Genomic DNA, 16,427 nt, shown 5'->3' with positions numbered 1-16,427 from the left:
CCAACACAGATGGTTAAGCAGCCACATGGGCAGGCGCACTAACTGCATCTGCTGCTTTCGTCAACCGAACCCCCTCACTTGAGTCAAAATTAGCCCTACAAACCTACTACTGCTGCAGCGCGCGCCCTCCTCTGACGCAACTTCCTGTTTCCGGCAAGGCGGGATGAAGAAGACGAGGGAAAGAGGTAAGGTTGGGTTTGTGTAGTGTATATCCTAGGGGACAGTCACAGCGGGGGACACTGGAGAAGGAAAGCTGTGGGTGGTGGGATTGGTAGTGGGATCGGGGGGGGACAGTTATCGTATCGCGGACAAAGAGGAGAGATGGAGAGTGGAAGATAGAGGGAGAGACGGCAGACCATGCGGAGGGGAGGCCGATCCCCGAATGCGTGTGAGGATGGGTGCTCGGCGTGTGACTTGATATCTGGATATGCAAATATGCGCGGTTAATTTACTCTTTCCGAGCTGACAAAGTAAGGGAGGAAAGGAATGTGCCTGCCTGGCACATGCGCTCAAACGTTTTGTAGTAACTAGGAAGCCTGGCTCTTGTACGCATGCCCAGACAAAACCAGCACTGCAAGCATACATCAGTGCTGTTTTCCCGTGTTGTAAATATAAATCTTTCAAAAATTGTTTGCACTTTAAATTTTTGAGAGGCTCATATTTAAGTGCAGAAAAACGGGCACCAATGTGTGCTATCACTTTAGGGATGTTTGTTTCTCACTATCAGTGCTTAAAACACCCAGTAACTATTTCATAGTGAAGAGCAAAGTTGTCAGATGGTGAAAAAATGCCCACCCCAACCTGTGCCCAAAAACAGCCCAATCCATGTTAGGAGCGGGGGTCTTACATGTCTTTAGAAAATACTAGGGGTGAGCAACTATTAAAAATTTAAATTGCAGTCAACAGCGCAATTAAAAATTTTAATCGTACGATTAATTGCACTTAACCATGGCATGCATTGATCTAAACATCCTTTTGAACAAATGCTCAGTGTGGCTGATTATCTTGCACAAGCTTTTCAATTTTTTTTAAACATTTAACATTCGTCTGGCTCTTCATAGGGTCTGCAGCAGCGATTCCCAAATGCTACTTGCAACTGACACTGATGCTTTCTCTCTGCTATGTTATGCCAAAGTGAAATAGGATAGGCAGGGGAGAGAAAGCAATGCTGGATTGAAGGGGGGAATTAACATTTTTGATCAGGATTAAAAAATATAATCTTACTTAAAATGTGAATTAATCAAATTAATATTGCATTAGTCCTGGATTCTATATATAGCGCCTATTGTTCTGCTGTGAAATCCAAGCTATTCTAGAACAGTACACATAACTTAATTGACTTAAGCTAATCAGTGTTGATAGCACTTAACAAGCAATAATGAACACTAATTGGCAATAATTAGAATTTACGTGCATAACTCACTGAGGGCCCTGTTTACTAAGGTTTGCTAGTGTTTTTAGCGTGCGTTAATGCTAGAGACACCCATATAATCCTATGGGTGTTTCTAGCATTGGTGTGTGCTAAAAATGCTAGCGCGCCTATAGCACAGCTTAGTAAACAGGGCCCTAAGTGTTTTCTGTAATGTAGAGTGCCTAAATTCTAAAATGTGCATCCAAAAAGGGATGTGATTATAGGTGGGGAAATGGGCGTTTCGTGGGCATTCCAAAATTTGCGCGCAGTGTTATAGAATATGGCCCTCTCCACCTAAATCTATGTGCTGGTATTTACACAAAATAAAACATGGCTTAAATGGATGCTACCAAATTTAGTCATGTGGAGAGGTGCTCGGCATATTCTAGATACCGTGTGGAAATTTAAGCCCATTCTATAAAATGTAGGTGTGGTTAGAGAATGCGCCTAGGCACATTTTTTTACCGCTTCGATTTGTCAAGCACCATATATAGAATCTGTCCTTAAATGCCCACCCCTAGAAAATACTAGAACAAATCTTGCAGAAATTGCTCCCAGTTTTTAGGCACAAGCATTATTGCATGTACAGTACATGAACTGCAGCTCTGCCTAGACTCCATCCCTGAGCAAGTCTGCAGTACAAGTACTTGTAAACTTGTATCATGCACATTTTTAGAGTGACCTAAATTTATAGAGCCATTTATGTGCAAAAATAGTTTATAAAATTACATCCTTAACACATGTTAACACTCGCACTGATAACTGAAGCACATACAAATAAATGTCTCCAAAACAGAATATTTAAATGAGCTATGATGCAATCAAAGCAACTCATTAATATTTTATGTTTTTGTACGTCACTTTCGCATGGAGACTGTCATCATGACGGTTCAGCTGGGGCAGTTTCTGACAGCTCTCGACCACAAGGAGGCCTATCTGGGAGCCTCATCAGCGGTTCTTCTGTTTTGCAGTGTTAGGCCAGCACTTTCAATTCAAGTCTCTGCCCGTTGACTTGGCCACAGCTCCACACAGGTTTTCCAAGGTGATGGTGGTAGTAGCTGTGGCATTGCGACGCGAGGGAATTGAAGTTCATCCCTATTTGGAAGATTGGTTGATTAGGGCGTCCTCTGCACAGGACAGCTTGCACCCCTTGGTGCTCGGGTGGTATCTCTGCTCCAGTCCTTGGGCTGGGTGATCAATGTGAGCAATCGTCAGATGACTCCCACCCAGACTTTGGAGTACTTGGGGGGGGGGGGGGGGGGCGTCATTTTCGACATGGCCTGAGGCTGGGTGTTTCTCCCAGAGCAGAGGTGTCTCAAGGTGCAGGAGCAGGTTCAGCAGTTGTTAGCCAAGCGGGCCCCCCATTTGGGCTTATGTCCAACTCCTGGGGTCAATGGAGGCAACCCTAGATGTTGTACCTTGGGCAAGAGTGTACATGAGGCTGTTGCAGCAGTCCCTGTTGAATCATTGGTCTCTGGTCTTGGAGGACTATGAGATGTGCCTTCAGTGGCAGCCCTTGGCACGTCGCAGTCTACGGTGGTGGTAACAATTGCTCCATTTAAAACAAGGTGTCCCTCTGGCGACGCAAACCTGGACAGTGGTGATTAACGATGCCAGTCTTTCAGGATGGGGGTATAACTGCCTTTCCCATTACTGGCAAGGCCATTGGTCTGAGAAGGAAGCCATTTGGTTAGTCAACTTCTTGGAACTCCGAGCAGCACAGTTGGCGCTGTTAGAGTTTCAGTTCCTTCTCAAGGGGAAACCGGTGTGGATTATGTCCGACAACATGACGACGGTCACTTACATCAATCAGCAAAGGGGAACTTGCAGTCCTCCATTGGCTCGGGAAGCGAAGATTCTGCCACACTGGGCCATGGCTCATCTTCCTCAGCTTTTGGTAGCTGATATCACTGGAATCGACAATATGGCTGACTTTTTGAGTTGAACCACTCTAGACCCGGGCAAATGGAAACAGACAATTTTCCACAGAGTGTTCAGTTCTGGGGGGTTCCCTTGTTGGATTTATGGGGACCAACGCCAAGGCTGCTCGCGTTTTCAGCAGGAGAAGGGAGTGCAGATCGGGGAGCCTGGATGCTCTTCTTCAGCCTTGGTCGGTCGAGGTCCTCTGTCTTCCCACCCTGGTCGCTAATCAACAAGGTACTTCATCGGATTCATCGGAGGTTGGGTGATCCTGGTGGCTGTGGATTGGCCCCGTCATCCACGGTATGTGAACTTGGTTCGGTTGTTACTGGCCGATCCATTTCATCTTCCTCAGGTCTCCTATCTCCTGTTCCAGCGTTCGATTCAGATGGAGGATCCCTGCTGCTTTGGTCTTACGTCCTGACTCTTGAGCAGGCGAAGTTGAGAAGGAAGGGATATTCTGACTCTGTCATCATGGTCTCACTTCAAGCTAAGAAGCGGTCCACTTCGGCGGCTTATGCTAGGGTCTAGCATCTTTTTGAGTCGTGGTGTGAGGAACGGGCATTGTTTCCCTTTTACGCTACCTTGCCACATATTTTGTCCTTCCTACAGCAGGGGTTGCAAAAGGGACTGTCAGCCTCTTCTCTGCATGTTCAGGTGGCAGTTCTAGCTTGTTATCGTGGCCGTGTTGCTCGTGTTCCGCCAGCGTCGCATCCAGATGTGGCTCGATTTTTTACGGGGGTGAAAAGGCTTCATCCACCTATTCTTTGGCCTTGTCTGAGTTGGAATCGTGGTTTTGCGAGCGCTTCAGGCAGCTCCTTTTGAACCTCTTCACACTGCCATGGTGCATATCACTCCCAAATCAGTTTTTCTGGCGGCCATCTCTTCGGTGCGCCGTGTCTTGGAGCTTCAGGCACTCTCTTGTAGTTATCCTTTTCTGCGTTTCTTGGATACAGGGGTGACAATTCGGACTGTTCCTTCCTTCCCGCCTAAGGTGGTTTCATCTTTCCATCTTAACCAAACTCTCTTCCTTCCTTCTTTTTGACGGGAGGACTATCCAGATGATTTTCGACGTTTGTGCCTTTTGGACGTTTGACATGTTCTTTTGCATTACTTAACGATTACTAATGACTTTCGTCATTCTGACCATTTTTTTGTTCTCGGGGCCTTGGAAGGGTGATGGCAGCCTCCAAGGCTACCATTGCCAGATGGATTCGTAAGGCTGTTTCTGATGCTTATATTCTGGCAAGTTGTTCCTCTCCTCTTTCCTTACGAGCAAATTCTACACATACTTTGGCCACTACCTGGGCAGAGACGCATTTGGGCAATTTGAATGAGATTTGTAGGGTGGCGACTTGGTTGTCTGTGCACACTTTGGCCGGCACTGTTGAGTGGATATCTGTGCCACTTTGGATGCTTTGTTTGGCGCCGCTGTGATTTCTTCTAGGCTTTGGTCTATCTCCCCCCCCCCCCCCCCCCTGTTTAGATACTGCTTTGCTACATCCCACAGGTTTCTGGATCTATCCGCTGCTGACGCTAAGGAATGTAAATTTATATCTTGCCTGATAATTTTCTTTTCTTTAGTCATAGCAGATGAATCCAGATTCTCACCCTTGTCTCGTGTCTGGTCTCTTCTTTCTGACCTTGGTTCTTTTTTTTTGTGAAGAGTTTGCTGTATAGATCTAGGGGGGTTGTGAGTTTTCTTTTGTGAGTTTATTTCCTTTTCAGGGTGATGTCATTAACTGTTGTTATCAACCAAACAAGTGAGGCAAATACCAGGAGGATATCAAAATAATCAAGGACCTTTATTGTATCAGTCGTACAAAGGGACCTGACACGGACATGTTTCGACAAATGGGCCTGCCTCAGGAGTCATCAAGCCTAATGACAAAATAAAATAATGTAAATACAAAAATTTCTAACATAACTTACATAAATGTAAAAAAATCAATGTATCGTGCGTCAATAATATAGTAAATAAAACATACACCAACGTAAACATAAAACATAATAAAAAAGGTTAAAAACATGACATGAAAGAGTAAAAAGCAGGTGTGCTTCTATCATAATAAGCATAAATACTTATACCAGTTAACACGTGGAGGCGTATTTTCAAAGCACTTAGACTTACAACTTTGCAACCTATGCAACTTTGTAAGTCTAAGTGCTTTGAAAATGAGCCCCGTGGTATTCATTTCAATATGTCATGGTTCAAGAACATAATGTGTAGCGCATAAAGAAGTGTGTCATTGTTTAAATAAATGTATAATTTCTTAATTATTATTATATTTATTTTTTAAGTTATGGATGATAGTGAAATGCTACTGAGCTCACTAATGTTCTTAACTTTATGGGTCAGAATACCTGTAGGGCTGACATTATTAAAAGGAAAACTTGTATCTGAGGGATGTCAAAGTCCTTGGCTGTACAAGTCGTCGTGCCATCTAGGTTAAAAAGCACACTTGCTGAACATCTGTAATGAATGATACAAAGTAGATCAATGCAAATTGAATGGTTATATGTTATATCTCTCTATATAAAAGGCACCACCAACGTTCTAAATGAAGCCTCCAGCCGGAAGTGTGAAGGGGGTGAGATATCCGGTTTCCCCATGCGTGTCTGCCCCGCCCTCACTCTCTCTGTAACACAAACAGTGAAGGAAAACACAGCAAAGCACGAAATCAAATCGCTCTCTCTGTAACAGTGAAGGACTCAGAGGGGGGAGGGGAGAGAGGGCAGAAGCCCTCACTATCTCTGTAACACAAACACAGCACAGCAGGAAACTTAACACTGAAGGACTCGACTCCGAGGGGGGAGGGGACAGAGAGGACAGACAGCACAGGGGAAGGGAGAGAGGGCAGGGACACACTCACTCCCACATGCACACTCTGAAGAAAACCTTGCTAGCCCCCGTTTCATTTGCATCAGAAAGGGGGCTTTTTTACTAGTATATATATATATATATATATATTTTTTTTAATCTATCTCAATGCTCTACTTGTCTCGGAGAGAATTTACAGTTTTATCTAACTGAAAAATCTTCAAGCAGCAGCAAAGTAAAAATGATATGTTTAAAACAGCAAAGTGGTTCCATAAAACTAAAAGGTAAAACAGTGGTGGAATAGATGACTGCTGTGTTGTCAATTTTGCTCGACTTAATTCAAAAAAGTGTTGTGGCACAATCTGACCAAAGGTTCTTAGAGCAGCAGCAGAGACAAAGTAAAAAGTTAAATGAATGTGGTTTAGCATCAAAGTAATGCTATACTAAAATATATACAAACTAAGTCTATGTGGAAGTCACTAACTGCTAACACAATACAAATGTGTGTTTTGGCATCAAGCATCTAAATCGTGATTGTAGCTTTGTTTTGAATACATCATTGTGATATAAATGAAAAGGAGTCGCCTCGCAATAGGGAGTACAATCCTTCTAAAGTATGAACTTTCGTACCCTTCTATATGTTATATCTTTGATTTACCATTCGCTATCACTAATAATGTTCTACTACGTATTGTGTTGACATTGTAAATAGTACACCGTGCCATACTTTGTATTGTCTATTGCTCATGTTTGATCTTTTTTTACTGTACACCGCCTTGAGTGAGTTCCTTCACAAATAAATCCTAATAAAATAAAGGATAGCACAGATCTTTAAGAAAGGCTCTCACAATCTAAATCGGCAAAACCCAAAGATATAAAGAATCACCCAAGTAAGAAACCAGCGTAACTACTTCGCAAAGCAAGAAGAACTCTCTAGTGACCCGGTGACGTACTTTGTGCGAATCAGTGATGTCAGAGTATGTCAAGTTTAAATAGCCAAGACAACGTGAGCGTAATGTAAGTGTGATGTAAGGTTTGAAGAATTTTTAAGCAATTATAAAATGGCTCTGATCCACTATAGAGTGAAATAATGAATGTGCCAGGTGCCGTGGATTCCCCCATGGCAGTTCCTTTGATCTGCTGAAAAAAACTTTCCTTTGAATGCAAAAACATTTTTTGTTCAATCAATGGTGGCTAATGCAAGAATGAACCTATTAGGAATGTGACATATGGTAGTTGTATTTCACATGTCGTATTCCCAATAGGTTTATTCTTGGGGGCTTCCATGGTACCTGACCTGGCAAACCTTTACGTTGCCCATTTTGAAAATACTTTCCTTACAGATCATCCATTCATCAGTGAAGTTTGTTTCTATAACGGTACATCGACATTTTCATTATATGGAAAGGATCTATTCCACGTCTAGAAGAATTTCTCATTTGACTCAATTCAAGAAACCCTAATTTGAGATTTCAGATGCAATATTAATCATGACACCATTCCTTTTTTTGACATTTTAATTCATAAAACTCCATACTCATTTATTACCACCGAATACAGAAAACCAACGGACAAAAATACATACCTTCATTTTGAGAGTTTTCATCAGCGGGCATTGAAACATCATCTACCCTAGTCACAATTTTTAAGACTGACAACTATGTACAGATCTTGGTGACTATAAAATGCAAGCAGCCAATATGCTCAGGAAGATTCTCAATAGAGGATACCCGGAGAGATCAATTAGGGAAGGATATCACAAAGCTGTCAAAACGGAACATGAAACTTTACTTGAACCACGAGAGAAGAGATTACCACCAGATCTAGTGTGCATACTGAAATTTTCTTATCTTACCATTTGAAAAAAGTTTGCCTATTCTAGAAAGTCACTCATGTTTTAAGGAGAAAACCATTGTTCTTGTATGTACTTGCAGTAAGAATCTTCGAAAGATTTTCTTACCGTATACATTGCCTGATATAATACCCACTTCCATCAGCAACATGGGACATCAGCTGTGTGGACGTTGCAAGCATTCAATGAAAATTACAGATTTTACAGATCCAGAAACTGGGAGAAAATTCAGTTTAAGATATCAATCAGACTGCTATACCACTTTTGTAGTTTACGTCATTATATGCCCATGCAATAAACTCTACATTGGGAAAAACCAAAAGAATGGTCAAAACAAGAATGATTAGAATTCAGAAGTGGTATCAGTTTGCACCATTGACCGAACATTGGAAAACAGCTGACCATACCATTGAAGATTAAAAAAAATTTTTGTCTTAAAGTTTGTTTTATACTAGAGGGTGCAAAGGTGACATTGAAGCCATTTTAAACAGAGAACTGAAATTTATGTTTTTACTCAATAGCTTACAGCCTGCTGGTTTAAACTCTGAAATAGATTACAGTGTTTTTGTTTAGCTGCATACTAACACATCCCCCTTTGTTTTTTATTTGAAGAACTCATTTCATATATATCAATATCTTGTATTTTTATTTACATAAAGTTTTTCCCACCACACATATATATTCCTCTCATTTCACCATCTTCTAGCCTCCCATCTAATATCTTCCTATATATTTTTGTTGGTTAATTGATTTTTGACAGTCCCTTATGAGTATGAGTTTTCATCGGGTTTAGCTATGAGTCATTAAGCATTGTTCTCGATTTCTTATACCTGGAAAAATTAGTACTTTTGCTGCAATTTATACTTTTATACTTTTTTTATGCTTTAAGATGTTTGCATATGTCATTCATATGTTACACAACATGCTTAAGATAGATGACATTATTATGGTAAATATTACCACACAAATGTATTTCACTTTTACATTAAGTGCAATCATAAAACATGTATTTATTTATTTCAGTACATTTATACCCCGCCTTTTGCCACAGTGTTGCGGCCCCAAAGCGGCTTACAATGGACCAATTAAAATAAATACATTAAAGTTACATTTTAGTAATTAGAGAGGGGAAAGAAGGGGAAAAAAATAAGGGAGGCAAAGATGAACGGCGAAAGTCCTGGCGGGCCAAGGGGAAAGATGAAAGTCTAGGCTGACACAGATGGATCCAGCAAGTCGATCCCAGTCGGAACTGCAACAGGCCCAGGTGGAACAAATGAAGCCGGAGGCAGACATCCACAGCGATGGAGTCAGCGGAGCAGGAATCAAGATGGCAGGCCAAACAGTCAACCTCCACAGCCTCAACCGCTGGGGCACTCCAGCCAGGGACCTCCGTCGCTACAACTCCAAGAAACAGCTGACCAGTGTTACAACTGACTAGCAACGCGACAGGGCACCTTCTCTGTAATGCAGGAATGGAGAGTGAAGGATTCAGCGCCGGATCCACTCTCAGTCGGCGAGGTGTGCAGGGAAAGACAACAGAAAGCAGATCAACGGCCCCGGAAAAGGAAGCGCGATGTGCACAATACATGTAATTAGTCATTGCAGACTACAGCTTTATCACATTTGATTATGTTATTTTACACTCCCACACATTCATTATTTCACTCTGTAGTGGATCGGATTCGTTTTGTAATTGCTTATACGTATCGCATGCACATTACACTCACGTAGTCTTGGCTGTTTAAACTTGACATACTCTAACATTACTGTTTTGCACAAAGTATGTCACCGGTTCACCAGACATTTCTTTTTTGCTTTGCGAGGCGGCACCTTTTCATTTATATCGAAACGATGTATTCAAAACAAAGCTACAATCATGATTTAGATGCTTGGTGCCAAAACACACATTTGTATAGTATTAGCAGTTAGTGACTTCCACATAGACTTAGGGCCCTGTTTATTAAGGTGCGCCTACACTTAGCACATGCGTTAACCATGTAGGCACCTATAAGGATATTGTAGGCACATACATGGTTTAACGTGTGTAAACACTCGTTAAAAATGTTAACGCACCTATAACGCTGCTTAGTGAACAGGGCCCTTAGTTTGTATATATTTTAGTATAGCATTAACATATCCATTTAAACTTTTTACTTTGTCTCTGCTGCTGCTCTAAGAACCTTTGGTCAGATTGTGCCGCAACATTTTTTTGAATTAAGTTGAACAAAATTGAGAACACAGTAGTCATCTTTTCCACCATTGTTTTAGCTTTTAGTTTTATGGAACTATTTTTGCTGTTTTAAACATATCATTTTTACTTTGCCGCCACTTGAAGATCTTTCGGTTAGAAAAAGTTGTAAGTTCTCTCTGAGTCAAGGGCATAATTGATACTAGCGTATCATCGTTTCATGATTTACTTTTATTAATTCTCCAATCCTTATTTATGCACACCTATTTGGGTGACTATGGGGCATATTTTCAAAGCACTTAGCTTTCAAAGGTTCCATAGAAACCTATGGAACTTTGGAAGGCTAAGTGCTTTGAAAATATGCCTCATTGATACATATATGTGTATAGTTTTACCTTATGGACGTTCAATTTGCATTGATCTACTTTCATTACCGACATTCAGCAAGTCTTGTAGTGTGCTTTTTAACCTAGATGGCACGATGACTTGTACAACCAAGAAATTTGACATCCCTCAGATACAAGATTTCCTTTTATTAACGTCAGCTTTACAGGTATTCTGACCCATAAAGTTAAGAACACTAGTGAGCTCAGTATCATTTACTATCCATATCTTTTTTTTTTTTTTTTTAATAATAATTGTTAAAGAAACAATGATACATTTATTTAAACAATGACCCACTTCTTTATGCGCTATACATTATGTACTTGAACCATGATATATTGAAATAAATACCATGTGTTAAGTTACTTTTATATAATTGGTATGTGTGTTTATGCTTATTAAGATAGAAGCACACCTGCTTTTTACTCTTTCATGTCATGTTTTTAACCTTTTTTATTATGTTTTATGTTTATGTGGATGTATAAGTTTTCATTTATTATTGACACATGATACATTGTTTTTTAAATATTTATGTAAGTTATGTTAGCAATTTTTGTATTTACATTATTTTATTTTATCATTAGGCTTGATGACCCCCTGAGGCAGGCCCATGCACCGAAACATGGCCATGTCGGGTCCTTTTGTATGACTGCTACAATAAAGGTCCTTGCATATTTTGATACCCTCCTGGTATTTGCGCTTGTTTGGTTGATTGTCACTGTTCCATGAGGTTCCTGTTACCCTCCTCTTTCTTTTTTTCCTTTTATTACCTGTTGTTACACATGTTATGCTTCTGTGAGGAAGAGATTTGGAGCCAGATGCACTAAACTTAACGAGCCAGCAACGTGGTTTTTAAACTAGTTCTAGACAGTTTAGCGCGCAAGTAGTAAACCGGGACATGCACAAATGGGTTCTCCGAGCCATTTTCCTGTCACTGTAGCAGCTAACGAAAACGGAATGCAAATGAGCTAATTTTTATTATAATGTGAATGCGATGCGATGCACTACCGTTTCCGACCCCATGCACAAAAGCAGTCCCTACCTTTACCGTGGAAATTTGAACGTGAGATGTGGACCTGCCGGTTCTTCATTATTGCAAGTAGGAGAAGGGGAGAAACAAGGCAAGGAAGATAGAGCACAAAAAAAAAAAGGTATAACAGCTTACATGCAGCTTCTTTGCATGTATGAAAGCCATGCCACATATGTTTCTTTTTCAAATTACATTTACTGGCAAGAAATTGGGGGGGGGGGGGGAGTACTGAAATGTAAAGCATAAAAGTAATGGTGACTTACCAAAAATGCAAGGAAGTGGAGGAGTGGCCTAGTGGTTAGGGTGGTGGACTCTGGTCCTGGGGAACTGAGTTCGATTCCCACTTTAGGCACAGGCAGCTCCTTGTGACTCTGGGCAAGTCACTTAACCCTCCATTGCCCCAGGTACAAATAAGTACCTGTATATGTAAGCCGCATTGAGCCTGCCATGAGTGGGAAAGCGCGGGGTACAAATGTAACAAAAAAAAAAGGTAAGGGTCCATCAAAGAAACAGCATCTGTGGGACACGGGCTTGGTTCCACCCCCAGCTGTTCCTACTGCTTCCTTCTATTGGCCAGCTGACATCCTAGAATGCCCATCTCCCTGAAGATGGACTCTCATTGGCTGGCTGCTGTCCCAGCTCCTCCCTGCAGGGCTTCCATGATGACATCAGTCTAAAGTGATGTCATCATGGAAGCCCTGCAGGGAGGAGCTGGGACAGCAGCCAGCCAATGAGAGTCCATCTTCAGGGAGATAGGCGTTCTAGGATGTCAGCCAGCCAATAGAAGGAAGCAGCAGGAACAGCTGGGGGTGGAACCAAGCCCTGATGCTGCTGATTCCTCACAGAAGATCGGAGAGCAGCAGAGCGAGATTTTTCTCACTTTTTCCCAGCAGCCGGAGGCGGGGAGCTGCAATACAGGTATGCCCATCCAAAAAAAAGCGTTTTTTGTGTCTGCAAAAAAAAAAAAAAAAGGGTAAATCTACTGCTATCATAGACGCAGCTTGTCTGCGTGTATGAGAGCTGTCTGTAGCATGCGAGAGCATCCATGCATAGCGATTGACTGTTCTGCACATGCACAGCTTACTGACTTGCTTCCCCCATATCGAATGCAAATGAGCTGGGTCGCAAAAGCAACAAGCAGCTCATTTGCATGCGATTTTCTTAGTGAATCCCTCTGTGTTTCTAAATCGGTAAATTTTTACCGATTTGGAAACGCAGACGGATCCTTAACGGGACCTTTGTGCATCTGGCTCTTGGTCTGTTCTCTGTTTCTTTCTGCTTTATTATGAGATATACTGATTGGCCAGTGAGCATAACATCCTACTACAAGTAGGATCCACTGTACAAGTTTGTACTCTCTATCTCCATCTGCTGGTAGATGGACACAACCCACAGGTTTCTGGATTCATCTACTGCGACTAAAGGAAAGAAAATTATCAGGTAAAATATATTGTTACATTACAGTGCAAATAGCTTGTACACCACTTTGTAAATCTCTCCATTAAAATGGTTAATAAAACTTAGTAAAAAAAAAAAGTGTGTTTATTTATTTATTAACACTTTATATTAGCCAGTTATTGACTGCATCTCAAGGTACGTATTTTTCAAGACAGCTTTGGCAGGCTAATGTGATTTTCCCCTTTTCCCAAGCAGGGACAGCGGAACATCTTTTTGACTGGAACTGACCTGCAGCAGTAGTACCACGAGACTACCACTAGGAGCACCACCATTTTGATAGAGCTGACAGGGCAGGAGCGGAAAGGGGACGGCTCCAGCCCCATCCCCATCCCACTAGATACCAGGGACCTCTGGGTAAGTTCCGGGGGGGGGGGTCAAGGGGCATTATGTAGTGGTCCGAGGATGCAAAGAAGGATGGGTTTTGGGTTATGGCAGGGCTTCCTGTATCCACATGGATTGGGGGGGGGGGGGGGAGGAGGATTCAGGTATTGAATGAGGGAGTGACTGGGAAGGAGATCAAAGGGGATCAGACTGGCACTTCTCCTTATGCAATCCTGTTTGATATTCAGGCAAAACTGACATAAATGTCTTATGCAAAAACTGGGTGAAAATTGTCCAGGATGCGCATAAGTTGGAGCAGCACACTCGTGTGCAGTCATACCCCAGTCTTCTGTGCCGGTGCCCAGTCATGGCCCAGCATTGAATATCGAGGCCTAATTTGGTCCATTGTTGTCCACATCTTTAAAAAAAAGCTGATCACCGCCTGCTGAATATTGACCAATTTAGTTTTAGAGGTATCAAGTTTGTCTGTGTAATGTTAACCAGTTGACTAGAGCAGCTAGACGACCATGTAAGGCATGCTTATTTTACTAGTGTATGATCATTATCATTTGCTATTATTATACTTTATTGTATACATAGTGCTTGATTTTTTTTACTTTTGTATTGTAAACCATCTTGAGCTCTATCAGGCAGGCAGTAAAAAAAAAAATACGATAAATGAATGAATGAAGAAAATAAATAATCATTATGTTTATTGGTTGCTGTTTTACAATTTGGGCCTAGAGGGAAATGCAGACCTCTGGATTAGCAATGATTCTCCTCAAAGGCCGCATGCTGATGTTACAGGAGAAGACTTGAGGTCCCCTGCATGTAACTGAGTATGGAGCTATTTTCCTGCAGGCAGTACAGTCAGGCTTTGCTCATGCTGGAGACAATTAAACCAGCTGAGCACTCTCTAACCTAGTGCTTCCCAATCTTTTAGCTCCTGTGTCCCACAAATAATATTGTGTGACACCCCCCACCCCGGGATGGACTCCTCATATAACCATAGGCACATCATTATTCTGCACAACTAGGCTGGAGTTACAAAGCTTGTTTGTGGGGTCCCAACCTACGGTTTGAGAAGCTCTGATCTAACCCTTCTTCCTTGGATATTGTAGTGAAATAGTGTGGTCTATGGTGCTGAAAGCCATTGTTAAATCTGAGTGGAGTAGCCTAGTGGTAGAGCACTGGGCTTGACATCCAGGGCTGCCTGTTCGAAATTCCACTGCTGCTTCTTCTGATCTTGGGCAAGTCACTTAACCCCTCCATTTTCTTAGGTACAAAAATTAGAACATGAGCCCTCCAGGGTACCTAGTGTACCTGAATGTAACACAGCTTGGGCTACTACTGAAAAAGGTGTGAGCAAAATCCAAATTAATTAGTAAACAAAACTATCAAGGAGTGTATTCAGTTTTCTATGAGGGTTGTCTGCTAGCAGTAGGAGATAAGAGATCTGTTTGTTTTGACCCTTCATCTTTTAGTAAATCTTGCATTAGAAGTGCAATTCTATTACTAGGCATCTGCATTTAATGCCTCATGTGCACATGCAAATGTACAGAAAACGGATAAGTGTACACTTACTCTCGTAAGTGGCAGCAAAGCAGCTAAACTATTCTGTAAGGGCTCGTAAATGCAAGGGGGCATTCACATGGCAGAAGCATGGGAGGGGCTGCCACTTCTATGCACAACTTACAGAATACAGTAAGTTACATACACCCTCGTTGCATTAAGACACCCACAGCTACACAGGTGCATGGCTGGTGTAAATGTTAGGCATGTCGATACTTTAGTATACAGTGTAACATGGTTGAGGGAAGGTTCCAGCTGGTTACACACCTTTCCTTTATTTTGCAAAGCATTGGTGCATCCTTTATGTTTCGAGCACATGACCTTTGACCTTTCCATTCTCATTGCTGCAGGTGAGAGGAGGACTGCTGCCCCCACACCCTGGGGAAAAGAAAAGGATGGAGAAATACAAAGGAATGACGGATGAGGAGCTGATTGCCAGCCTGAAGAAGTATAACATCCCCCATGGACCCATTCTGAGTACGTCAGCTGCCAAACCATCTCTTTCTCATAGCACCTCCAACTATGCTTGTCAGTCCCGTTTCACCCTCACTGCATCAGTGGATTTGTAGTTCCAGTGTCTTTAATGGAGAGCAGGCCTTACGTACCCATAAACATAAAAGGCTAAGACTGGCTGAGTTCTGTGTGTCTGGTGACCTGGAGCCACCTGATTACCTCTGAGCAGATGGCAAAATAGACAAAGGTATGGCAGAAACATTAGAAATTAGGGAACGCAACAATTTTGGCAACACTATAATAATGGGTGATTTCCGATATTACAAATGCAAAAAAATTTTTTTTTATATTAAACGAATTAAGCAAATGTAGTGTCACAAATTTAAACCAAAAAGTGGGAAGTATCCAAAAGTCCTTAACATAAGCTTCAACAAGTCAAGGAATAGCATCAATCATGGGCTTTTAGCTTATCCCAAAAATATGTATTTAAAAAAAAATGAAGAAACACTACTTAGAAAAATCAAAATTTATGGACCTCATGGAGAGGAAAGCCATGGAATGTGGCACTATATATGCTCATTTTGTGTTCTCAAAACAATCTTAGTCGTGTGCACAACTGCCCTGTAAGATAATATATGGTCTCCACAATTGTGCCTTGTCACCTTATTTAAAAACTAAAGTTGACTGATTCAGAATCTGAAAACTGGATCGATTAGCAATAACAAGCTGTGTAATACACTTTTCCATTCAAGTGAAGTCCTTTAAATACAGATATAGCCTCTGTAGCAGGGAATCATAAGGATACTTTTAAAATGCATAGGAGAAAATATTTTTCCATTCAGTGCATAGTTTTAACTCGGGAACCCCTTGCCAGAGGATGTAACAATAGTTAATGTAACTGGGTTTAAATAAGATTTGGACAAATTCCTGGGGAAAAAAAAAAGCAGAGATGCCAAGTTACCCAATTCCAACTTACAGATTTTGGGCCAGTCTTTACATCCCAAAGTAGTGCGGAAT

The 16,427-nt window shown here is 41.6% G+C and overlaps 1 protein-coding gene across 4 annotated transcripts in view; it reads left to right on the top strand.

Annotated features, from left to right (window-relative positions):
• The first annotated feature begins 98 nt into the window (after positions 1 to 98).
• EMD (emerin) overlaps positions 99 to 16,427 on the top strand; it is a 41,957-nt gene continuing 25,628 nt past the window's right edge. For 2 of the 4 annotated variants that reach the window (XM_030194119.1, XM_030194116.1), the window contains exons 1-3: positions 99 to 185; positions 13,257 to 13,418; positions 15,308 to 15,434. In XM_030194119.1, the coding sequence (XP_030049979.1) occupies positions 15,353 to 15,434 (82 nt within the window). In that variant the 5' untranslated portion in view covers positions 99 to 185; positions 13,257 to 13,418; positions 15,308 to 15,352. Of the gene's footprint in view, positions 186 to 340; positions 389 to 448; positions 471 to 13,256; positions 13,419 to 15,307; positions 15,435 to 16,427 lie in introns of those variants that run through there. The other 2 variants (XM_030194117.1, XM_030194118.1) reach the window with 2 other exon arrangements.

This window comes from Microcaecilia unicolor, chromosome 2, assembly GCF_901765095.1.
Source record: "Microcaecilia unicolor chromosome 2, aMicUni1.1, whole genome shotgun sequence".
Classification (NCBI taxonomy): Eukaryota; Metazoa; Chordata; class Amphibia; order Gymnophiona; family Siphonopidae; genus Microcaecilia; species Microcaecilia unicolor.
The sequence above is the reverse complement of the archived record's forward strand: the minus strand, read 5'-3'. Positions and strand labels throughout refer to the sequence as shown.